Source organism: Mesocricetus auratus, unplaced genomic scaffold (assembly GCF_017639785.1).
Source record: "Mesocricetus auratus isolate SY011 unplaced genomic scaffold, BCM_Maur_2.0 Super-Scaffold_100007, whole genome shotgun sequence".
Taxonomy (NCBI): domain Eukaryota; kingdom Metazoa; phylum Chordata; class Mammalia; order Rodentia; family Cricetidae; genus Mesocricetus; species Mesocricetus auratus.
Genome location: NW_024429191.1, coordinates 24,397,756 through 24,423,490, shown reverse-complemented (window position 1 = coordinate 24,423,490; position 25,735 = coordinate 24,397,756). Strand labels below are relative to the sequence as shown.

Here is a 25,735-nt window from a genome sequence, read left to right as displayed (position 1 = left end):
TTCACAATCCACACTCCCCGTCTCAGGCACGAAGTCGGGTTCCTACACATTGGCACACCGAGCAGGACTACTACATATGGCTACTACAACCCACCAAACTCTCATTCTGTCAGTTGGGTGGATAAGAACCTAGGAAGACACCCAGCATTCATCTCTGCCTCAACATGTACAAGTGCACACACAGGCAAATACAAGGCATGAACAACATACAAAGACACACAGTCAAAACATTCACATCAGGAAGTAAGCCCTCAAGTGAACAGCACATTTCTATCCATCTCCCCGCTCTAAACACTCACTTCTTCATTCTACAGGCAGTATGTGGGAAGAGTATCATTACATCGACAGAATCAAAAAGGATGAGGGTGTTCCTTACTTGTCTCTGGATGCTCCTAGCGCCAAGACAATGGGATCCGCAATCTCTAACATGGACTGCAGGATAGAGGCCACGACGATGAAGAGGATGATGCTCAGAAGGAACGCGCGGTGAACCACCTGAAGTTCTATTAGGCCAGTCTGCACTGCCAGGATCAGCAGAGTGACTCCTTCTGTCATCCCCCTGGTAGGAAGTCATATGCAGAAGTCAATTCACATTCCAACCACCATCTAATTCCAAGAAGACACTCCAAAGGCTTTGGCTGCTGATTCCATACTTTTAAATCTATTCTGACATTTCAGGTTAAAATCCTATCTGTATGCAAAATGACTGCATGTCCCACTGCCTCAGTTGGCAGGGCACACTGGTGTACATACATCCCTACATGTTCAAAAGCATGCAGTGAATTTACCATCCAATGAAAGAAAAGAGACTTCTAAAGTAAATAAATAAACAATTCCTAAGCAAACTGCCACTGAGAGCTTTCTGCTAACCAAACAGCCAATGGAGTATGCAGATTTACATATCAGTTATATACTGATACACACATACATATATACATACAGATAGAGACACACACACATTAATGTGCATGCATGCACACATGCATGGGTGCTAAATGTCAAAGTATTTATTCAAAAAAACATTTGCTTCTTGCAGAAGAAAATATCCCTTTAAAAAAGAGAAGATGCAGTAGACAACATAGACAGAGACAAATCTTTTTGCAAATGGAATAATATATATACCAAAAGTTTCATGACTTTGTAATATTCTATTGTTTTGGTTCATGAAAACAAAACAACTCTTATGAGAAATGATAGATATCATTTTTAAAACTATATTAGAAAATACTTATAGTGAGACCCATGAACAGTACTGTGGAATGTATGGGAAGGTGAACACACCAAATTTGATATTATACACAGGTAAAATCTTAATGGAGAAAACCTGCTAATAAATCAATGAATATTGAAGTATAAGTTACAAATCTGCTAACTCAACAGTCCTGCTGGTAATCACTGACTTTACAGATAGTCTACACAAAAATGAAAATCTCTGATAAAGAAGACAGTCAATAATAGAATATGCTCTCTAACACCACAGAAGCACCCAGCAAAACCAGGACCAAAACAATACAGAGAAACACTGTCTCAAAAAAACAAAACAAACAAACAAAAAACATTTGGATAACTGGATATGATATCAAAGGTTCTTGTACTAATAATGGTGATTTGACCTTAGCTATATTTGTGAAGACATTTATAGATGGACTGGAGAGACGGCTCAGTGGTTAGGAGCACTGGCCGCTCTTCCAGAGAACCTGGGTTCAACTCCTAGCAAGGCAGCTCACATCTGTTTAGTATTCCAGCCCTATAAGGATCAGATGCCCTCTTCTGTCCTTTTTAGACATCAGACATGTACAATGTACAGACATGCATGCAGGGAACACACACACACACACACACACACACACGCACACACGCACACGCACGCGCACGCACACACACACACACACACTTTTAATTACAGGCTAAAATTTTTAGGAGCAAAATTATGATACTGTATTTGGGATTTTTCTCCAAGGATTTCCAGCTAGGCAGAAAGTTAATTGCTCTGCATTCTCATCAAGTCTTCCTTTGACAGCTGGAGGAGTTTTGCTAAAACATGCACGCGCATACCCCAAAAACAAAAACAGAAAAACTTTGGAATAAAGTACCATGAAAATCAGATTTTAACAGGAGGATGCATGCTTCAAATGGGAAAAAGCAAACTTTCTGAACTCTCAAAATCTAGAGAAGTGAAATATTCATCGCAATATACATATAATTAAATGCATTTTACACTGGAATTTTGTTACTGTTTTTATAGTGCTCAATTCTAAAAACTCTATTTTCTCTAAAACTCATCAAAAACATTCACGATTATTATTACCACATCCTCAATTCAGATCACACGTGATTAGTTTACCTATTCATGGCAGGATCGTTCATGAAGGCGCGATATCCCTGCAGATAGAACTTGCAGAGTGTCAGAACACCCAAGGCGACAAAAGACACCGTGAAGACCAAGCCCAGAAGGGAGTAGGGTGTGCTGCAGCACTCGGCGATGCTGGAAAACAGAAGGTGGTCAGGCTGAGTTCTGTTTGTATAAGATCATCTTAAGCCTTTGAGTTGCCAGTGTTTATACAGATCAGCAGCAATCATCCAGGACTGGAATCTGAGGTGGTGTCACCCACCCATCACCCCATAAAGAAGTTAGTTTTCATTTTGCTTTTATTTATTTATTTATTTATTTACTTACTTACTTACTTACTTACTTACTTACTTACTTACTTACTGGGACAGGATCTCACTACAAAGCCCTGGCTACCTCACTACTTAGACTAGGCTGGCCTCAAACTCACAGAGATCCACCTGCCTCTGCCAATGAGTGTTGAGATTAAAGGCATGGTCTACCACACTTGACTACTATAGTAATTTAAGCCTTTTTACCACCGGCCAATTTTCTACCTCTTCAGCAAATACCCAGCACACAGTAACACATCTCGGCAAGGTCTTTACTTCTTATCTATCACTGTCAAATGCAGAAAATATCAAAGAGTTTAAACCTTCCTCACACCCCCAGAACCATGTAATTCACTTGACAGTAAATATTCAAAAGTAACCTGTGCTACATTCACGTTGTTATGGCAACTGTTGTCTGTTCAATAGCTCAGACTGATCAGCTCACATGGGTACTTATCAGAACTCCCTACATGACCAGTCATTACCAAGGACCTCCTCATTTCCCAGGAATCCTCCAAGTATAGCAGTATCAACCATACCACCACTGCCTCAAATTTTAATTTTATTTGGTATGTAAAATAATTTAACTTTAAGCAACTGCTTTACAACCATATCCAGGAATAGAGTTCAAGTTCATTTAAAGATTGCTGCAATTTTAAAAATTAAAAATCTGATTAGCATAAAACATTAAGCTAATTTAATACTGAACAGGTCATTAAAAAGCATCTGGTTTTGTTGATAATAGTACATGTTTACAGAAGCTACTTATAATTAAAATACCTTGTTTTTATAATGTACATCTAAACATACATGTGAACACACCACACTTAAACACATACACACACACAAGCAAATAAACAAATAAATAAGAGAGGGAACCTGGAACCTGTATGTGTAGACAGAACTGAGCATTTCAAACACAATCTCAGTGGATGTGACAAATGTGGACCCGACATAAGCCCACAACAGACTCTACAGTGGGAAAGGACTCAAACGACACAGAGGAACTAAAACAAAACAAAAACCCTAATGCAGGGCCAGGGAGACAGCTCACACATGAGGACCCTAGTTCGGATCCCAGCACTCACTAAAAAGCTGTGTGCACCTAGAACCCCGGCACCGAGGAGAGGGAGTAGGCGGAGACAGGAGGATAATCACTAGTTGTGCTACCTACTAGCCTAGCTCTGGGTTCTGCAAAAGACCCTGTCTCAAGAAAATAAGGCAGAGAACAATGAGACCAGACATCAGCACCCTTCTCTGCACTGCACACACACCCACACCTACACAAACAGACAAGTGCTGATAATTTTACCAATTATTTTCCTCAGCACTGAAGCAAAACATGTAGATATGGTCCAAGTACACAGAACAGCCTCAGGTGCTGAATTGAGACCTGGCTTGAGTGGCAGCTGTGCCTCCTGCCATAATGTCACCAAGGAGATGCTCTCTCTCCCTGGAGTGTTCCTACTATAAACAGGAAATGGTGATAAAGGTCCCTGTCTCTCAAGGTTGCTGGGAAGACTGAACGGGAGGGAAGGTGTTTAGCATGTGGCCAGTATTAAAGACTCAACATGACCATCATATCCCACCCCAGTTCACATATCCCTTCACTGCTGGACGGGGGTCCCCACAGCAGTGGGGAAAGTCTATCTTGATTAAATACAGTCCTGTGATACTGCTAAGAGTAACCCGCACACCTGACTTCCAGATCCAAGTTCTCTCTTCCAGGGGTGAATTACCTTGTCAGGAAAAGGAAGAGAAGCCTCTCTCGGGATGCGGGCTGATCGCGGGTGCTGAAGTAGGAGTAGATCTGAAGAGCAAATAAAACAAGCCAGAAGACCATGAAAAGCACGGGGACGACCAGCTGGTTCCACAGCGACATTCCCAAGGCCAGGAGGCCGTACACCTCCACTACCTGAAGAGGGGAGAGACAAAGCTGCCTCAGAGCTCAAGTACTTAGAAATTAACTTTATCCCACAGGGTTGTTCTCACTAAAACAGGCAAACAGAGATATGTAGTAAGAGTACGGTTCCGCATGTACTGAATTTCATATTCCTATTCCCACATGACATGTGTGCCTGGGTTAGCAATGACACATTGCCCCAGTACTTCAGAGAGAAGGTCGGATTCAAAGCAGAATGGTTTTGAGGACACCTGTTTGACATTCACATCTAATCAAGATAATCAGAATGAGCATGAAAACCATATTGATTAAGAAAATTGGAGGGGGCACTGGAAAGATGGCTCAACACTAAAAGCACTGGCTGCTCCTCCAGAAGACCCAGGTTCAACTCCCAGAAGCACAAGGGAGCCCACAACTCTCTGTAACTCCAGTTCATCTGATACCCTCTTCTGGTCCCAAGGGCACTGATGAACAGATGGTGTGCAGCAGACACGTGGCAAACACTCATACTCATAAGATACTGTTTTTTAAAGACAGGGTTTCTTTGTGTAGCCTCGGTTGTTCTGAAACTAGCTCTGCAGGTCAGGCTGGCCTCAAACTCACAGAGATCCACCTGCCTCTGCCTCCCAAGAGCTGGGTTTAAAGTCATGTGCCACCACCACTTGGAAATGCAAATTTTAAAAAAAGGAATTGCTCAGGGTTTACTCTGTCACTATTGCGACAGAATACTTCATCCCTATTGGCCCCATTACTGAGGAGCAAGGAGAACTTACTAGTATGTCTTTCCCACAGACAAACCAATTCCTCTTTCTCCTCCCATGTGTTCATCAAGCACAATTCTATTATTTGGTGTGCCAAATGCATTAGAGCCAGGAAAAGGGTACCCCTTTAAAATCTCTCATAAACCTCATTAACTAACATGAATTATTAATTACCAAATAAATTGTTGATTATTAAATCTGAGATGACACGTCACCCAGTTTTTAGAGCTCCTAAGTCAGGCACCAGACCCAGGTGAGTCAGCAGCATTCTGATAAGTGGACTACAAATCCTTAACCCAGAAGCCAAAGGAATCACTCCATGTGAAGATGGGGTATTTCAATAAAATACAGAGCTTGAGGTATGATGTTAAAATACACTCACTGTGTTTATTCTCTTTCCCCCCCAAATTTATGTGGATGTGTGTGAGCTTGCATGAGCATATGGGTACCATGTACATGCAGGGACCCACAGAAGTCAAAAGAGGGCATCAGATTCCCTGAGCCACCATGTGGGTGCTGGATCCCAACCCAGGTCTTTTGCAAGAGCAGTAAGCTCTGTTAACCAGAACTCCAACCACACATTTGTGATTTTTCTAAAATTGAATTTCTCATCAGTAAAAAAAAATGCCTCTTCTATAATCTAGTCAAAATTAATTTCTATTTTTCCCATATAGAAAATATTTAATTAAGCTGGAAGATGGCAATTCACGGCATTAATCCTTTAAACTCGGGAGGCAGAGGCAGGTACATCTCTGTGAGTTCAAGGCCAGCCTAATCTACAGAGCTAGTTCTAGGATAGACAAGGTTACACAAAGAAACCCTGTCTTGAAAAACCAAAACAAAATCAAAAAAGATTATTTTATGTGTATGAGTGTTTGCCTACATGTATGTTGTGCACCACCTGTTCAGTGGTGCCCTTAGAAACCAGAAGAGGGTGTCAGATTCCCAGAACTTAGGCAAGCAAATCTCTGTGAGTTCAAGGCCAGCCTGGTCTATAGACAATGTGAGTTCCAAGTCAGCCAGGGTGATACAGAGAAACCCTGTCTCAAAAACCCAAGAAGGAAGGAAGGAAGGAAGGAAGGAAGGAAGGAAGGAAGGAAGGAGGAAGGAAGGAAGGAAGGAAGGAAGGGTGGGTTAAGTTGTTTAACTAGCTGTAACATTACTACTAGAGGCAAACTAGTTGTATCAAAAAAGTAGACAGTAGGCTGCCTCTTTACCACTCAAGAACAGATCACTTGGACATTTTCTATTTCTAGCTTATGCAATTCTCAAGTCATAAATTTTATAGCCTGTAATTTATGCTCACCCATCTCACCCTAGTGACTTCTAAACCACATAGCAACCAAGAGGGTGACCATGACCGTGAGAAAAAGATGCTGTCTTATGGTCATTAAATATTTAATGTACATAAATAGTTTACAAAATGGCCACCGTCTGTTATAAATTAGAATTGCTCCACACCACAATGGTCCAAAGACAAAATGCAGGTCTTGAGTTGAACTTGCCCTTTTCATTGTGAATACAAATATGGCTTCCCTGTGAGGCAGCTCTACACTGAATGTCTGCAAATCTCTCTTTGAAAGTTCTACTTCTGGGAGACCACCCAGCTTAATCACTATGTTTGAGGAAAGAAGGTAGAAAAGAATCAAGTTAAGGCCCAGGGCTTAGGGCACAGTACTCAAGAGATCTGCTGGCAGAGCACAAGCCCAGGGCTTAGTGATCTGCTGGCAAGATCTGCTGGCAGAGCACAAGACAGTACCTCCCCAGCGGGAGTATTAATCTGGCCCATCTGAGGGTTTCCTGTACTTTAAAGTCCCGCCCACAGTCAGGAGGTGAAAGAGAAAACAGATCAACACTGTTTATTTACAATAAAGCTTATCCATTAGATCAAACAGAAGCCCTCTCTTCCCACTGTCTAATCTGGGAATCATCAGTCCTAGGGCAAAGGCTAAGAAGAGGAGAAAGACAATTACAGCAGCATGATCTTGGGTGCCAGCCTCCAGCACTACTTCTAAATGAGACCCATCACGTTGCAACCAACCCGATTAGCTCCCAGTTTAAACAGGTCAGGTAAACAAAGGAAAGAAACTGGAGACACAGTAGGACTAGAGTCAGAAGGAAAATCAAGGATTGACTGCCAGGTACTTTTTTTTTTCATCTAATAGCCAAGACTTAATGTACATCACCCAAAAGGCTCAGAGCTCATATGAATCTCACCGCTACCCTACAAGATGAGTACAGTGTTACCATGTTATCAGCTCCATTTTACACCAAGTGGAGACAGGTGAACCTGCTAAGGTCACTCTATGTGTTCAAGAGCAGCCTCGGGGTATGAACCCAAACACTGTACCCAGAGTGTTGCTCCTTTTCTGCCCCCCCTCCACAGCAGAATTTCCTAGGGCAAACTGGATGCTCCTAACAGGGCTGAGAAGAGGGGCTTCTAAGCAGTGAGGAAATTTCACCATGGCCACAGCTGGAAGGAAAATGAACTAGTCATCACACAGGAACCTATCAACCTACTTGTGCCCAGCACTCTTACCTGAACCAACTCTCTGTATGCAGACTTGGCAAGGTTATATGGTACTAAAAGATTAGATCCTAGAAAATACAGGACTTCCAATCCTGTAAAAATCATAGCAAATTTGTTGATGATGACGATGGTCTCCAGAGGCACGAGGCAGAGGCGTGCCAGCAGAGGAAGCATATGCGCCGAGAAGAGCCAGATCTGCTTTGTTTTCATGACACAGGAGCATAAGGTGCACACCACTAGCTGACCTGAAATGAGGAACAGACAGCATTTAACCCTGAGCATTTGGGTCCACAAAGAGAAACAGATAATGATAATGATGATGATGATGATACTATAGGGCCAGCCTTGCTGTCAAGCTTGATGACCTAAGTTAGATGAACCATCAGGGTAGAATGAGAGAACTCCCAAAGCAAACTGTCCTTTGACATCAATGTGCCCCCCCCAAACACACACACACACACACACACACACACACACACACACACACACACACACATACACAGCAAAAAAAAATTAAGCATCACATCATTTCTAAAGAAGTCTAAAGACTCTTTAACAGTATTTTTGTGGTTGTTTTTGTATTTCAAGACAGGGTTTCTGTGTAGCTGTGGCTGTCCTGGAACTCTACCCCTGGAGTTTCACTTGCTTCTACCTCCGGAGTGCTGGCATTAAAGTCATTCACCACCACCGCCCAGCTCTTGAATGGTATTTTAAATCAGATCCTAATTTCAATCACACATCTAAACATCCTGTGAACTTGGAATACTTATTCCCTATGGCTAACAGAGAAAAAAATAACTACAGTTCTTGGTCACATTTGTGCTGGCTTGAGCAACAGAGAAAAGATTTTTTTTCTTTTGGGTCATCTGTGTAGCCTGGTTGTCCTGGATGTCACTCTGTAGACCAGGCTGGCCCTAAACTCAGAGATCCTCCTGCCTTTTCCTCCTGAATTCTGGGATTAAAGGTGTACACCACCACTGCCCAGAAAGGATTTTTAAATGTCCACTTCAGGGTCAGAATTATTCAGCGGCTGCTTTTTACATTGTGTTTTTTTCAAAGGTATTCAACACTGAGATATTCTGCACTATACATAAAGCCCAAGATAAAGGTTGCCTCCCCATCACGAGACCTCAACAAGACCCCACCTGTTCTGAGGTTCTTCCTCTCTAACAGAACCACGTAAACTTCCCAAGTGACTCAATCCTGAGAGCGAAGGCTGAACATTTGCACCCTTTGTTCTTAGAGAGGGCTGAGGACCACCACCATCACTCCAGAAAGAAGTGCAGAGAAATGGGATGAGAGCCTTCGGTCTCTTCTGCTCTGCATCCACGAGCACCTCCTCAGCCACACACATAAGTTGAGAGTGAAGTCCATTGTGTGGCAGCTGTTTTCGTTACTCACTACCTTTTCAGATTTTTTTCTGTATAGGAGTAGATACTAATATTTTGGTTTTTTAAATATTTTATTATACTTTATTATTCATGTGTATGATACATATGTCTGCATGTGAGCATCCATGTGTTTGTCTGAGAAGGCCAGAAATGGGCATCAACATCCCTACAACTGGAACTGCACTTAAAAGACAGTAGTAAGCAGCAAGATGTGGGTGCTGGGAATTGAACCTGGTCCTCTGCGAGAGCAGCAAGTGCTCTTAACCACTGATCCTTCATCTCTCCAGTCCCCGATTATATGATATTTTATATAATGATCAGAGTGCACAAATTGTTTTGCAATCAACTTTCTCCACTTCGTACACTGTTAGCACTGTTCTACACTATCGCAGTTATTGTTATTATTTGTAAAGTACATTATGTTGAATATATTTGGCAAAACATTAGCATTTAGCCTTTTCTCAGTGTCACATAATTGTAAAGTACTTGCAGGAATAAGTATATACATTTGTGGCAACCTTGCACTTTTATGATATACTTGAGCATGCTTGGGCATGTTTTCTAATATCTGCTTAGCCTACATCCTCCAAGTGGATCAGACAATCTCACTGTCATCCAGGCTGCCTGCCTCCATTTCTGCGTCTGCTCTAGGACTACAGGTATATGCTAGAAGCCTGGTAGGAAAAAAGTTAGGGGCTTTGACAAACAATTCAGATAAACCTTTAGAACCAAGCCTTCCTCCAAAAAGAGATGATGCACCTAAGAAACAGAAAAGAGATAATAAGGGAAACAGTCAATGGAGACAAGTCTCAGATAGGAAGAAGATAGAACAAAAATTAAAACACAAAACAGGTTGGAAACAGAGCTGATGAATCAGAAAGAGAAACAAAAGCACAGTGCTCTTCAAAGACAAGAATGAGAAGATACGGAGAAAGGGAGGGAGCGGAAGAGGAGGAGAGCAGCAGAGCAGCGAAGCCGGATGTCCAGAAGTAGAGCACACAGCAGGGGAGGATGCGGTCATCAGGAACTGAGAGGCCTGGGGATGACTGCTCATCCGGGAGGGGAGGCAGGAGGAAGTTCATGCTCATCATAAAATTAGCCATCTGATGATGGGAAAACTCAGGGTCACAGAGTGAAGGCACAAAAACTAAGACCGGGTGGAAGTGCTCTGGTGCAGTGACATTTTCACCTTTCATCATTGTCTTCAATGATTGTGACGCCTATAGTTCTCTGGTCAGCATGACGTAAACACCCCCCCCCAGCTCTGAAATTACCCTAAGTCCAGGCCAACACAGGAAGAGCACTGTAGACACTTCCCTATCTTCTTAGAGAGACCCTGACTCAGAAGGCATGTTCTCTTTGAGACCATTTATCCTGCTTCTGTGAGGAAGTCACAGTGGGAACCCCCTGCAGCTCCAGGGGTGAGCTGTTTACCCTGTGAGATGCCTACTACAATGGGTAAAGCTGAGGAAAGCAAAATCACTTGTACTCTGAATTCAGGGTTCCACCATTAGAAACAACTCCAGGAAAGTTGTAACCTTTGAGAAATCATGGCACATTTAAATGAGTTTTTTTGTGTATGTTAACTCTCTTTTTGTAGTGCTGGGAATGGAGTTCTACCACACAGCTAAATCTCCAACCCAAAAGCTTATTCTTACTGAAACTGGAGTGGGGATTTATTTTAAAATCAATACAAGAAGAAAAATACTCTTTAATATACGATGGATGTATCATTTTAGTCCCTTATCAACAAGATCTTAGTTAAGCTACCAATAGTAAGAATATAACCAGGCCAGCCTGGACCACTGTAGATTCTGATTCAATTAACCAAACAAAACAGAAAAAGAGGAAGAGGAGGAAGGAGGAAGAGAAGGGGTGAGAGGATGAGAAGGTGGGGTGGGTAAGGAGGAGGGAAGGGAGGGGGGAGTAAGGAGGGTAATGAAGAAGGGGGCAGCACACTTGAGGCCTCCCCTCCTTTGCTAAGACAGATAACCTACAACCGGCAGAGCGGCAACTGTGGTGGCCTCTCTCTCTCTCCTTGACTCAGCAGCATGGTAGGGGAAGCGGGTCAATTCCTGTTTGGCTGAGCTCATGATGTTATGTTTCGGTGCCCTTTGAACTGGACAAGTCAAACTGGTCTTCCTGTGGGGGGGCAAACATATGTGTCTGCATGACTGCTCCCAACACTGTGAGCCCCTCAAGCACCCCTGCTGCTGATAAGGACAATTAAGGACGAGCCACTGGCCAGTTTTGACACTGGGAATCTCAAGTTCAAGAGAAAATCCTGGACAGGTTTTTGACATCCTTCCCCAGGCTTCAGTAAACTCACCCTTTGCCTTCTCAATTCAGAAGATGCAAGGGAAACCCTGCAAGGAATTTTCATTCCACACTCAAAAGCGCAACATGCCCATGGCTGTCCCCAGATGTCACATCAGAACTAGGAGAGGAGCTACATACATACAGAGCTCCTCTCTGGAGTTTTTTCAAGGAGTCTTTTTTTTTTTTTCCCTATGAGTTTTGTTTCAAAAGGCAAAGACAAGGAGGTAAAATGAAGTACCAGTACTCTTTATTCAACCAAATATACCCCAAGTCCTATCTGCACGTTGTTGGAGATTAAAAAGACATATTTTATACCCTTTTGCACATAGTAAAACTTAAGTGATGTTCTGCACACACTACCCACTAGAATGTGTGGCATTTCAAGTGCTTGCCAGCCACGTGTGGCTGAGTTTTGGACAACACACCTTTCATCTGTACAGTCTAGATCAGTCTCCAGACACACGACTTCTGTGGTCCACCCCTGAGTTGTCTTCTCTGTGTAAAGGGCTGGGTGATGATCTCAGAAGACAGCTGCTCCTAGGACATTTCCTTCTCTCACACTGTCTTAGAGGAGGGGCCTTCAGTCAGTTCCTTCATTTCCTGTCTGGGATCTCCAGGGCAGCAGAGGCGGGTGGCTCACTTTGGCCTGTATCTATTTGCTTTTAAACCAGCACTTTCTATTTTTAACATTCTGTTTCAACCAAGTACAGGACCTATTTCTGACAATAAGATGCTCACTTTCAACAGCTGTAAGTAAATCTGAGATATTATCTAACTCATTTTAGCCTTTCAAAGTAATGACTAGATGTTTAAAAATTAATCTTCCCAGTTACTTAAAAACCCTTTAAGAACCACAAGTCTCTATGAACTATTTTTGATATGATTATAAATACAAAAAAATAAGAAACATCTATGTGAAAAACTTGACCTGTGTTGAATTCTCAGGACTCACAGGACAGAAGGAGAAACCAACTCCTGCCGGCTGTAACACACGCACACACACACACACACACACACACACTGTAGGAAGAAAGGAAGGTTCAGGGAAGGAAAGAGGACAGAAGGAGGGAGGTTCAAGGAAGGAAGGGGGAGGAAGGAAGAGGGAAGGAAGTGGAAGGGAGAGAGGGGAAAGGAAGGAAGGGAGGGAGGAAGGAATGGAAAAAGGGAAGGAAGTGGAAGAAGGAAAGGAACGTGTAGGCTGAAGGAGAGGTGGGCTGGAGTGCAGCTTGATTGGTAGAGCGCCCACTAGCGTGAGAGGTAAGGGGTTGGTTTTTTTGCTTTCTATAAGGTAGTTGTTTGCCCTGTAAGGCCCCAAATCTATGACTTTCCCACCTACTATGCAAACCTTTTAATCTCTCCACATGACACAACCTGCGTTTACTGAAAAAGCTGCATTCCAGTAATGTGAAGCACTGACTCCTGACCCCTCACCCTTTTCAAACTAGCCACTTTCAAAAGACTGTGAGTCAGACCCCAGCCAATGGGGAGAGACAGTCACCACCTGAGTTACAATAAAACCCAGGCGAACTTCCTGCCCCAGGGTTCCTCATGCTTGCTAGCCACGTCTGCTTTCTGTCCCACACTTTTTTGCAGATAATTGCTTGTCCAGCATCTTTTATTTTGTTCATGTTCCTTTGTACAAGACAATTATTCTTTGTTTCTAACATAAGCACATATATAAATCACTGGGTTCAAGCCCCAGCAGTGCCTAAAACCCCAGCCCTCAGGAGGGGAAGCAGAAGTTCAAGTTCATCCTTGGCTACATGTTGAGTTCAAAGCTAGCTTGGGCTACATGAGGCACTGCCAGAAATAAAACGGTGGGGGGGGGGGGAGGGAAGGAAGGGAGAAGAGAAAGTAAAAGTACAAAGATAGAGTCAAAGTGGGACTTGGCACCACTTGCCTATGAAAACAGGATCAGGGAAGCAGAGGGAGGAGAATCAGGAGTCTGAGGAAAATGGAGGGAGAAGTTTGGGTTGTCTTGAACAACCAAACCAAAACAAATGTGCAAAACCCCCTAAATACAAACAAACAAAAAACCCCAAACAAAACAGTAACTACTGGGAGAGTAATAACCAAATTTGAATTTTTAAATTATGTTTTAAATGACTACGAATTAATATTTTCTCATTAGAGGACAAAACCAATCCATTCCTACATATACCTTTAAATCGTAACAATACTTACCTATTAAGGCTGTGGTAAAGCGATTCAGGGAGAGAGGTTCTAAATACATTGGTCCTTCATAGGCAGACTCTAGTTCACTCCTAACGTAGTCCCTGAAGAAAAACAGTAAGAAGAATGTACTGCATGAGGGAGAGGCAGCTCAGTCACCTACTCTCATAAAAACTCATGTTACCACTTCTCTTTCAACATGTAAGAAAGACTTAGATATAAAGAATTACATATAGAGATTGGCTTCACCTCATCTTCCATACAATGGGAACAGACACAGTTTACCCACACTGCATTTGACTTTGCAGAAATGGCTCCTGAAGACATATTTTGTGGGAGTTTTCTTTTTCCCATCACCTTACTCAATATTTGACACCCAGTAAGAAAAACAGTGGAGACATCCTCTCTCAAAACTAAGGAACAGAAAATATCTAACGATAGACAGTACAGTAAATTCCTCATCTGGCTCGCTTCCATCAGCACCTGTGTCTTTTCCTCCAAGCTCTGTCCCCACCTACTGCATTAGCTATACAGAAAACAAACTAGCTAGAAAGCTGCTTCACAACAGGAAAACCCTTCCCGGCCGATCTTTCAAAAAAGGACCTATGGTAAGAATTCTAATACCCAAGAAAAATACCTACGCAGAGAAAAATGTAGCACCTACATTCTAAAGGACTTGTTTCTTTGTTTCCAGTCTATGTATACATCGGTGTGGGTATATGCACATGAGTGCAATGCCTGTGGAGGCCAGGAGATGGCATCAGATCCCCTAGAGCTGGATTTAAAGGTGGGGGTGAAGGAACCAATGTGGGTCCTCAGCCAGAGTACCCCATCCTAACTTCTGAGCTCTCTCTCCAGCCCCAGAACCCCCATTTCTAAAGAGGCACCACATCACCTCAAATAGCCCTGTCCACATTCGAGAAATACAGGCTGGAAGCACAAAAGGGGAGAATCTTAACTACCCAGTAAGTCCAGTGGGACTGTGACAAGAGAGCTGCCTGGAATTTTTATATTGAAGAAAGGAAGTATGTGGGAAAGTAATCTTCCCTGTTTTCCTCAACTGTTGAATGCTTTATGCACTGTACTTTAAAATACTTTCAACATGTCTAATATTTTTGAACAAACTCGAATTCTGTATTTACTTTTTCCATGGTAGTACGTCCTGTTGGTCTAATCGGGCTGAATTCCTTCAGCATAGCATAGTCAGTTCGGAATGAGCTTTACATAACCAAGCAGTAGAGGGCTGCCAACAATTCACAATTTAACTTTTTCTTCTTCTAAAGAATAGGAACAGTTCGTGAATGTGTAAAAAGATAGCAGCTAAGGTGGCAGTCATGAAGCAACTATCCCTTCTGATGACTGTCTCTAACACATGACTGATTACTCACATTTACACTCAGAGAAAAATACTGCTCAAAAGGAAAGGTTTTAGTCAGCATCTGTCAACCAGGAACAACTGTCTAAGGGGACACTTTTGTCACCCTGGCCTTCTTACCTGGGGAGGAGAGAGCATGGCCGGAACCTGGTAAAGGCTAAGTAACATTCTACAGTGTAAACGAGGGTCAGTCCCCAAAACATCAGTTTTGATATAAAGAGGCACAAATGTGTTCTCTGCAAAACACTCAAAGTTCTGACTGTTATGGCTAACCGTCAACATGCCAACTTTACATAGTTCTAGGGTAGAAGAGAAACAACAGGCAGCAGCATACAGACCCCATTAATACTCAGAGCACCTACGAAATGATACTAAAGCAACAAAGTCTACCTAAAAGAAATGACCAAATCTTGGCATTGCCAGGTCCACTGAAGTCCAACTCTCTCCTTGTAGCCACAGCACATTCTGTACACAGGGCACAGGGGTCAGGGAAAACCCAGACAGAAAGCAGATTACAGGTTGCCAGGGTTTGGGGAAGTGTGTGAGGGGAGGGGCTATGAATGTGGGGTATTGAACTTAACTGTCCATGGTATTAAATGTCAAATGCGCCACAACCTAGAATCACCTAAAAAGGCAGTCTCAATTAAGGGCTTGTCTAGAACAGACTGGCCTGAGGGAAGAGAAATTTGGCAAGAAAGGCAGATTTGGAAGAACTGATACAATGTACACAGACATGTAGAGACTGTCCTGGCTGATGGCTGGGAAGGCCCACCCAGAGTGAAACAACACTTTTTCCAGGGACAGGGCCTGAACTGCAAGAAAGCTGGCTGGGACTAAGAAAGGAAGCGAGCAAGGGTCCACGCGTCTGTACCCCTTGCTCTTGAGTGGGGAAGCGGTCTCTGTGCTACTGAGTGGACTTCCCCACGACAGCACTGTAGGCCAGAAAAACAACCCCTTCCCTCCCTCCCGGGTTGCTTTTTATCAGGATACTGTAACACAGCAAGAAGAGTGGAGGTAGGGCCTGCTTGAGCAGTCTCCGGTTTTATTCTGAGGTAATGAAAGTGTTTGGGGATTGTGTAAGGCAATGAGTACACCAACGCCTTCTGCCACATGAATGGTGAATGTCAACAGAAAAGCAATGTCAGCACATGAGGCTCCCAGGAGCTCAAATCCAGGAGCCTATGGAGATGGTAGAGAGGAGAGAGCCCTGTTGGATGTGTCACTGTTATCCACATTTTATGGTACAACTGCAGACTCAGCATTATCTTCTAGAGCATCTTCAGGGCATCTGACTGCGCTGTACTGGAATACCAGTTCAGCAGTACTCAAATGCTTTCTTTTAGTTCACCTTCTTAAACGCTTACCTTCAACTTTCCTCTTAAATTCTAATATCACATAACAAAATGTCTAAGGAGATGCTGGGGACATAACTCAGTAGTAGAATGTTTGTCTCGCCAGGACCAAAACAACTGTAGCCCAAACAGAAACTATCTTGTAAGTACACTGCCAGCACCCTGCTGGGCTATAAGCAACACAATCAGTAAATTACAATTCTACATTCTAGGGAAGCTCTACCCAAGGCTACTCCTCCCACTCCAGACCTCGGCCCTAAGAAAGCCACTCCTTCCTCTGAGATGCTTAAGAGTATGTCCACAGGCTATTTAAGACCCAGCTCCTTCCTGCCTTCCCCAAGAGTCAGGGAAGGGCTCTGCTTTGCTCTGTTTATTAAATATGAATTTATTAATTCAGTTTGATTTGGCTTATTACTTCAGTGGAGGAACTCAGTGACTGGGGATCCAACACTTGTCAGAAATGCTGTAATAACAATACAAATGCTGTGACCATTTCAAACTTCTTAAATTCATGCTTAGCTCAATACAAATGACTTTTTCCATCCTCTACACCTTCAGGTTCCTTCTCATCTGGCCGGCTTGTGTCCTTTTACGTTAGCATAAGTAATACTTGTTTTACTCCTCTCTTTACATGCTATTCTAAAGCCAAGTCTATATATACTACACCCCTTTGATCTTAAAGCCTTTTCTTCTAGTCCTTTTCATTGCTTTCCTTCTTTTCCATGTTCAGTATATGTATTACTCCACACAGCTAAGTCTACTAAAGGAGATCTATATCCCAGCAGATAATCAGCTTTAGGGTTATGACAACACTCCGACCAAGTCCCTCCTGCTACTGCCTGCTGCCACCTTCTAGAAGCCCGGGTATGGCTCTCTACAAATACTGCCCAGGCCAACCTAACCCCGCCTATCAACCGCCCTGCTCCAGAAAACAGCATGTCCCTTAGGCTCTTTACCTCCCTTCACCTTCACATGTCTGTCTGTCTTTTTTAGGATAGGCCTTCAGAATGCAACTGACTGGCCAGCAAGTCCACCTTGGTGAGACAGTGAGGCCCAGAAGTAGGTAGACTCCTTTGCTGAACCAGCTGAGCTGAGCTGAGCTTGTCAGAAGTGAAACTGATTGTGGGGAGAGCTCAATTCATAGGGAAACCACTGTGCAGATGCTCTTCTGGCTAGATTAGCACTGCACCAAAAGTGTAGAGCTGAAATGAGGATTCGGGCTAACAAACATCTCCAAGTCCAACTCACATGCACCTTCAGTGCATCCAGACTGACAACAATAACACTCCTGCTTCCAGTTAGTTCTAATTTATAACACAAAGACAGAGATGGGGGAATGAAGAAGTGAAAATAAGGGAGAAGGGGGAAGAAGGAGGAGGGGGGTAAGGGAGGAGGAAATGAGGGAGGAGGGGGAATGAGGGAGGAAGGGGGAATGAGGGAAGGGGGGGAATGAGGGAGGAGGGACTGAGGGAGGAGGGGGAATGAGGGAGGAGGGAATGAGGGAGGAGGGGGAATGAGGAAGAAGGGGGAATGAGGAAGGAGGGGGAATGAGGAAGGAGGGGGGAATGAGGGAGGAGGGGGGAATGAGGGAGGAAGAGGGGAATGAGGGAGGAGGGGGGATGAGGGAGGAGGGGAGAATGAGGGAGGAGGGGAGAATGAGGGAGGAGGGGGGATGAGGGAGGAGAGGGGAATGAGGGAGGAGGGGGAATGAGGGAGGAGGAGGGAATGAGGAAGGAGGGGGAATGAGGGAGGAGGGGGAATGAGGAAGGAAGAGGGGAATGAGGGAGGAGGGGGATGAGGGAGGAGGGGAGAATGAGGGAGGAGGGGAGAATGAGGGAGGAGGGGGATGAGGGAGGAGAGGGGAATGAGGGAGGAGGGGGGAATGAGGGAGGAGGAGGGAATGAGGAAGAAGGGGGGAATGAGGGAGGAGGGGAGAATGAGGGAGGAGGGGGAATGAGGGAGGAGGGGGAAGGAGGGAGGAGGGGGATGAGGGAGGAGAGGGGAATGAGGGAGGAGGGGGAATGAGGAAGGAGGGGGAATGAGGAAGAAGGGGGAATGAGGGAGGAGGGGAGAATGAGGGAGGAGGGGGAATGAGGTAGGAGGGGGAATGAGGGAGGAGGGGGGAAGGAGGGAGGAAGAGGGAATGAGGGAGGAGGAGGGAATGAGGGGGAGGGGGAAGGAGGGAGGAAGAGGGAATGAGGGAGGAGGAGGGAATGAGGGGGAGGGGGAAGGAGGGAGGAAGAGGGAATGAGGAAGAAGGGGAATGAGGAAGAAGGGGGGAATGAGGGAGGAGGAGGGAATGAGGGAGGAGGGGAGAATGAGGGAGGAGGAGGGAATGAGGGAGGAGGGGAGATGAATGAGGGAGGAGGAGAGATGAATGAGGGAGGAGGGGAGATGAATGAGGGAGGAGGGGGAATGGGAAAGGAAGAAAGGAGATGGAGAAGGGGACCGCAGGAAAGAGAAAGTAGGAGATGGCTTGGAGCAGGAAGCACTGCCATGCAAGGTAAAAGCTAGACAGTCAGGGGACCAACTATACCCAGGCAGAGGGTGGGGAACAGACTGGCTAACTAGAACAGCCATAAACGGAGAGTTGACCTTGACCTGGTGAACAAAGGCAAAGAGCAACAGAGGAAGACACCTGGTGTCAACATCCTTGCCAGAATGTGCATCCAGCCACACCCAAGTGAACAAGCCACATGCACACCATACACACACAAACCGTGAGCCACTTTAGGACGAAAGCCAAGGAGTTCTAATTTAGGCTCTGTGACCATCTGAAGACGATCAGATGAGCTGGTCAGGAGGGACATTACCACTTTTCAATATAGAAGGTGTAAGAGGACAATGTACTAAGCCAGCCAGATGTAAGCACCCCCACTCTCCTCCGGGAACCGAAGAATCTTTTCCTCCATGGACCTTTCTACATTTCTGTAACATGTGGAATGCTGACAAGGAACCTAAGCACCACAAAACCAAATATTGGAACAATGCTCTCTAGTCCTCTATGGGAACCTTTTCACTTTCAACTGGAACATTTGGGGGTAGAGGCTGGGGGAGGGTAAAGAATGCAATGAGACAGCCCTAAAGACACCTTACAATTAGAAAAAAAATCTTGCTATAAAGTAGTCTGTAATCCATTAAAAATAAATGAACAGCAACAATCAAAAATAACAAACCAAGGGAGCTTATCACTCTGACTAGTGACTGAATATTACACAACAGTCTGTTAAGCAGTCTGACGTGGTCCCTGGACAGTGTGGGAACAATCTGTACATTCTAGCCACTTACAGGAAGCTTTCAAGAGATGCTAATTTCATAGAAACCTAATCTACTTTCATACAGAACAAAGGAGGGAGCTCCAAGTCCTTGAAATATGAACAAATAAAAAGTTCCCAAACAAGAGTCCCCACTCAGGTATTCAAGCACCTGCTTAAGCACCTAATGTGCGAGCACACATGCACGTATGCACACATGCACGTACACGTACATGTACACGTACACACACACACACACACACACACACACACACACACACACACACACACGCCTACTGCAGCCTCAGCATTGGGCTAGTGACTGAGCTGTTCACGTTCCCAGGTGAATTTTAATTGTTTTGATTCCTACTTTTCTCTCTGCTCCTTTCTGGCCTCCTAGATAGTTATTTAGGCCTTGGGTTTAGTAATGAGGGGGGTAAAAATGCCAAAAACTGGTCAAGTTATTGCTGTCAAAACTTCTTTAGTGTATATATGACAAAGTTCCACTTAGCAATCCCTTCACAGACAGAGCAGCTACCAGGTAAGGGCAGTTCAGGTCCCAGGGGCTCCAGGTGATGTCTAGGGACACGTTTTGGCTGTGAGAGTGCTTGGGAGGAGTTGCTGCTTGCATCTAGTGGGTAGAGACCCATGACAGTCTCCACAACAGAGATTGAACATGTCTAAAATGCTACTATTCCCAGGACAGACACACCCTGACCTACCGCTGGGACTGGAGAGCTTTTTGTAGAATGTTTGCATTTTACATATATTTGTCTGCATCGATCATATATATTTTTGGGAATGTTTTATATTTGAAAGAAAATTTCCATACCTATCCACACAGGATGAAAATCATATACTTTCCCTCTTTTGAAAACCCTTTCTAGTGGGGATTTCAGGTCACACGTGAAATCAATATGTTAATTCACAAACCTAATAAACCTGGAATTAAGAACATTAAAGTCACCTTGGTCACTTTGTGTCCTAAAAAGACAACATATTCCATGGATGGGGGTTTTGTTTATTAAAATGCTTTGCTTAGTACTTTATTGTTTAGAATGAGTAGTGAAGTATCTCCACCCTGAGCATGAACCAACGCATGGCATGGAACAGGGTGTAGCTTGAGGCTGACAGTGCTGTGTGAGGTCATCATGTTGCTCTCTCTGTTACACAAAATTACTGGAAGCTGTTTCCACAAAATGACTGGGGACATGATACAAGACACAAAGTGACCAAGGTGACTGTCTCCACTTGAAGAACCAAGCTTGATTTGAACACTGAGGATTCTAAGAAAGTTGGGACCAGAGTTTAAGTTCCAGATTGTAGGATTTGACATCACAGGGCAATAAGAGTGACAGATGTTAGATGTGTGTAAACCCTCCAGGTACCACCCTGTGTAGCCCAAGAGGAACAGGGAAGACAACTTGAAGAGGGGCGTTGAAGGAACAACCTGGGGGATCTGAGCATTAGATCTGCTATTGAGGAGGGTAGATGCTGTATCCAACAAGAGGGGTCAGAAGCAAGCAATGGCTCAGGTATTTATTATTCTTACTCTTTTTGTATGGAGAGAACCACAGGAAAAGCTGGGCAAGACTCCGGGAACATTAACAGGGCTATGTAATTTCAGGTAACTGTCACTGCCCTAACCTTTTTGCATTTCCATAAAATCTGTCTACAGTGAATATTGCAATTTTATAACCCAAAATTATAATTTTTATTATTTATAAAAAAATCAATTCAGTTTTAGCAGTTTAGCATGAGATGTCTAGCTTTAACATCAAGCCTACATTAAAATGTATAGGGCCTCTACTATACCCAAGGCCACTGCCAAATCTTAGAATACAGAGTGTATTTCATTGCAGTAACTAAATGTCAGACCAGAAATTGTGAAATGTAAGTTTCAAAAGAAAGTATACCTCAAAATACACTTTAGGTTCAACTACATGTTAACATTTTTATCCCAAAGGCAGCAAGCTCATATACTATAAGGGACTTCAGCTTTAATCTCTTAGTCTCAAAGACACAATCAGTCCCACCAAGTAACTGATGGGCTCTCCATCTACACTTCTGCAACTTAACACTGATTCTCATCATTTTAAGTTGATGTCTGCAAAATGAAGACAGGCCTGACAAAGACTGGGAGAGTTGAGCTGTTTCTTTGTCTGCAAAAATTCTCTTCTTGGGTAATACAGAGAAGCTCATCTTTAAATGTAACTCTAATGCCTGTTTTCTGTTGCTGTTTTTTTTTTCTTACTCAAAACCAGAATCTCAACATAAATCCAGCTATTAATCTTGAATGATATTATCTGTAGAAAAAACAACTAACAAAAAAATCCGGTTTTGAAACTCACTGTGATGGCTATCTTGATCAGAGTATTTGAGGTAGAAAGAGCCACCCTAAATGTGGGCCGTACCTTCTGTGAGCATAGATACAAGGACCTGGAAGAAATGTTGCTTTTCACCCCACCCCTCATGTTCAAAAATCCATCCACCTTGCTGCTGCAGCATCCTCCACAGATATTAGAGCCAACTTCTTTGGGCTTTGCATGTAGACTGAAAACCAGCAGCCATTGCTGGACCACTTCCGCTGCATCCTGTGTAAGCCAACCTAACCAATCCCCTTCAGTACAAAACTTCATTCTGTCAGTACCGTTCCTTCAGCAGGTCTTGACTAGTAACCTCCTTAGGCCATAGCTTTGTATCAGTACTCATGAAAAACACTGTGTTGACATTTAAAAACAGAAAAAACAACTTTCAACTCAATCCCATGTTCCAAAACTAGAGTCACAGCCTGTTGGGGAAGTCCTGTGTATATGTTAATAAATTACTGCTGGCCAATAGGAATCTAGATAGGTGGGGCTAGGAGTCCAGGAGGATTCTGGGAAGGAGAAACACAGAGAGTCGAGATGTAATGCCATTGGGGTAGGAAGCCCGGAAACCTCTCCGGTAAGAGACATACTTAGATTAACAATTATGGGGTAATTACTTAAGTCAGAGCTAGCAAGTAAGAAACAAGCAAGGCCAACAGCTTCATAATTCATATAGCCTCCTGTGTGTTTATTTGGGACTGATACGGCTCTAGAACCAGGCTGGCGGGAAAGCGGCTCTGGAACCAGGCTGGCGGAAAGGCTTCTCTCAAGGAAAAAGCTTCTCTTAACAACAGCCTTACCTGGATATCTGATGTCCGGCATAGAGGAGCAGGGCAGTCAAAAAATATAAATAAAGCTGAACCAGATGTTGCCTGGGCAAAGTGAGTAGCACGACACTTAAGATGTAACCTGCAGCAGAGACATGAATACAAATGATTGCACTTTTGTCTCCCAGCTAGTTATTCTAGAGACAAGTTGAAATAAATTATTTTCCAAGTAGTTATCAACAAATGGAAGTTTTCATGTTAATTTCACTATCAAGGTTCATTCAGCTCAAAAGTATCATTATAGATTTTTAAAGCTGGAAACAACATTGGTCACTTTTTGTGTTATCTTTCTATGTTGTGATTAGTAGATAAAACACACAAAGGAACCATGAGTCTTCTTGTCACACCTTTTCTCAATGCCTCCTTCCTCATTTTATATCAATTCACTCACCATCTCTCTGAACTCCTAGGAGCTGCCCCTTCAGACTTCTCTATCACCAGAAGCCCCCATCTCTCCAACATCTTCTCATCCAACATTCCACCTATCTAGCAAAGGTCCTCATCTTCCAATCCAACATTCCACCTATCTAACAAAGGTCCAAATCCCCCCATTCAACATTCCACCTATCTAACAAAGGTCCAAATCCCCCCATCCAACATTCCACCTATCTAACAAAGGTCCTCATCTTCCCATCCAGCATTTCACCATCTAACGAAGGTCTTCAAAGCACATTCAAAGGCTCCTCCCCATCCCAAGGGGAAACCCCTAATGTTTCTCTTCACAGCAATTTCTGTTACAGAATATTCTTTTATACTGTGTGAAGACATGTCACTGTGATTGGTTTTAAAAAGAGCGGAATGGCCAATATCTAGGCAGGAAGAGGGTGGGCAGGACTTAGGGGAACAAAGAGATCTGGGGAAGAAGTAAGGCTGAGTTGCCAGTCAAATGCAAAAGTAGGGCATGCAGGAGAGGTAAAAGCCAGGAGCCATGTGAGAGCACGTAGGTTAATGGAAATGGGCTAGGAGGCAGTTAGAAGCAAGCCTAAGCTAAGGCCAAGCTTTCATAATTAAAAGGTCTCTGTGTAATGATTTGGGGGCTGGCAGTCCAAAAGAGTCTGCCTCAAATTTCCCCTTGTTGATTAACTTTTCACTCCATTTGTAACCAATGCTTTTATTTTTTTAATCATCTATTTAATCCTTTTCTGCTATAAAACCATTTTTACCTTTCTACTCAGAAACCAGCTATGATTTGCTGATGCCAGCACCTGATCCAGAACCCTTGCTATGCTGTCATACTTAATCTGAGACATGGATCTCTTGCCCTCTCATTTCCCCCTTCCTCAGTTGGGAAGATGGTCCCTAAACAACTGTTCTTCTCTCTATGGAGCTGGAAACGATCTGGACCAAAGCAGCCACTCTTGCTTTGAACACTGATACCCCTTTCCAAATACAACACCCACAAATAATTGTCAAATTCCTCCAGTGTATGAAAACAAAAAAACAAAACCACCACCACCACAACAACAAATTTACTTCTTATTCCAAGTGGACGTCCAACATCACAGGAAGCTTGAAATAGAGCCCATTTATGTGTTCACATAATCAATTGGTGCAAACAGCGCAACCTCTTCCAATCTGGAAACCCCAGTCATTCCACTTACAACTTGGTTTTGAAAGAACATAATTCACTATTCGCTCTGTGAAATTAGCCAATCAACTAAGGTTGATAATGATGAAGCTAAGGCAACAATAATTTATAATTAAGTAAACTGGTAGCATTTTAAAAACGATTACTGATTGGGGTTGGAGAAGTGGCTCAGCACACAACTGTCTGTAATTTCAATGCCAGATCAGACGCCCTCTTCTGGCCTCCATAGGCACCAGGCATGCACTGGGGTACACACACATATATACAGACAAAATACTCATATACATAAAACAGGTTTAAACACATAACGTTAAAAACCATGTTACTGATGAGCTATTGATTCCTGCTATTAGAGAGATGGTAGGACTGGGGAAGAACTGGGGGCCTGCTCAAGGCAGCTCGGGGTATTGAGCTGGCAGTCAAGCGTGAGATACACATTTAAACAGATCTAAGCGTTGCTCTCCACATGAATGGTTGAAAACAAGGAAGGGGAAGTGGATGTGAACTTTCTAGCTTGGGCAATCAAGAAGACGGTTCTGCTATCGAAACAGTAAACACAAGAGGAAGCGGAAGTCTGCCGTGAGGTCACGGTGCTGAGTGCAGTGACTGGTGGCAAGGTACTGTCCAGGCTGTCCAAGTGAAGACATCTGGCAAGCGGGTTAGGGATGCTTCCCCTGAAGATTAAGTACCAGCTACAGTACAGAGACAACAGACACCCCATGCAGCCAGAAAGGCTCTCAGGATCTCTGGACTAGAGATCTGACCTTCACAAGGCAAGGCTCACAGAGGAAGAACTCTAAGTCCACACGAAGGAGACGAAGGCCATGGACAACTGAAACAGGTTGGCAGTCAAAACTACGAGAGGTCACCCAAACAACCAAAGGTGAAAGCGGACACAGGTTCTGAGCAACACCAACATGAAGGAGGCTGAAGTCTGAGCGTGGTGGTGCAAGCCTATAAAGCTGAGGACTGAGGTCAAGGCCAACCTGGGCTACGTACCAAGTAGCTACCTGTATACATCAAAACCCTGCCTGATTCAGAGGGAGGCAGGGAGGGGAAACTAATAATGAAAGCACTAAGAAGGCATTAACCATCTTGGGCAATAAAATATGGTCTAAGCCCTCAGTAAATAAAAGACAGTGTGTGCTAAGAGGACACAGGCACAAAGACTAAAAGGACAGGGCGATGTTGGAATGGACCAGAGCATACACAAAAATCCACCAAGGAAAAGAT

General features: G+C 43.7%; 1 protein-coding gene across 3 annotated transcripts in view; it reads right to left on the bottom strand.

Moving 5' to 3' along the window:
* The window catches only part of Rnf145 (ring finger protein 145), a 42,682-nt gene that overhangs the window by 7,869 nt on the left and 9,078 nt on the right, over nt 1-25,735 (bottom strand). For all 3 annotated transcript variants that reach the window (XM_040748480.1, XM_005071915.4, XM_040748479.1), the window contains exons 3-8: nt 22,888-22,996; nt 13,750-13,841; nt 7,865-8,100; nt 4,401-4,576; nt 2,345-2,485; nt 377-559 (exon numbers count right to left, since the gene is read on the bottom strand). In XM_040748480.1, the coding sequence (XP_040604414.1) occupies nt 377-559; nt 2,345-2,485; nt 4,401-4,576; nt 7,865-8,100; nt 13,750-13,841; nt 22,888-22,996 (937 nt within the window). The remainder of the gene's footprint in view (nt 1-376; nt 560-2,344; nt 2,486-4,400; nt 4,577-7,864; nt 8,101-13,749; nt 13,842-22,887; nt 22,997-25,735) is intronic.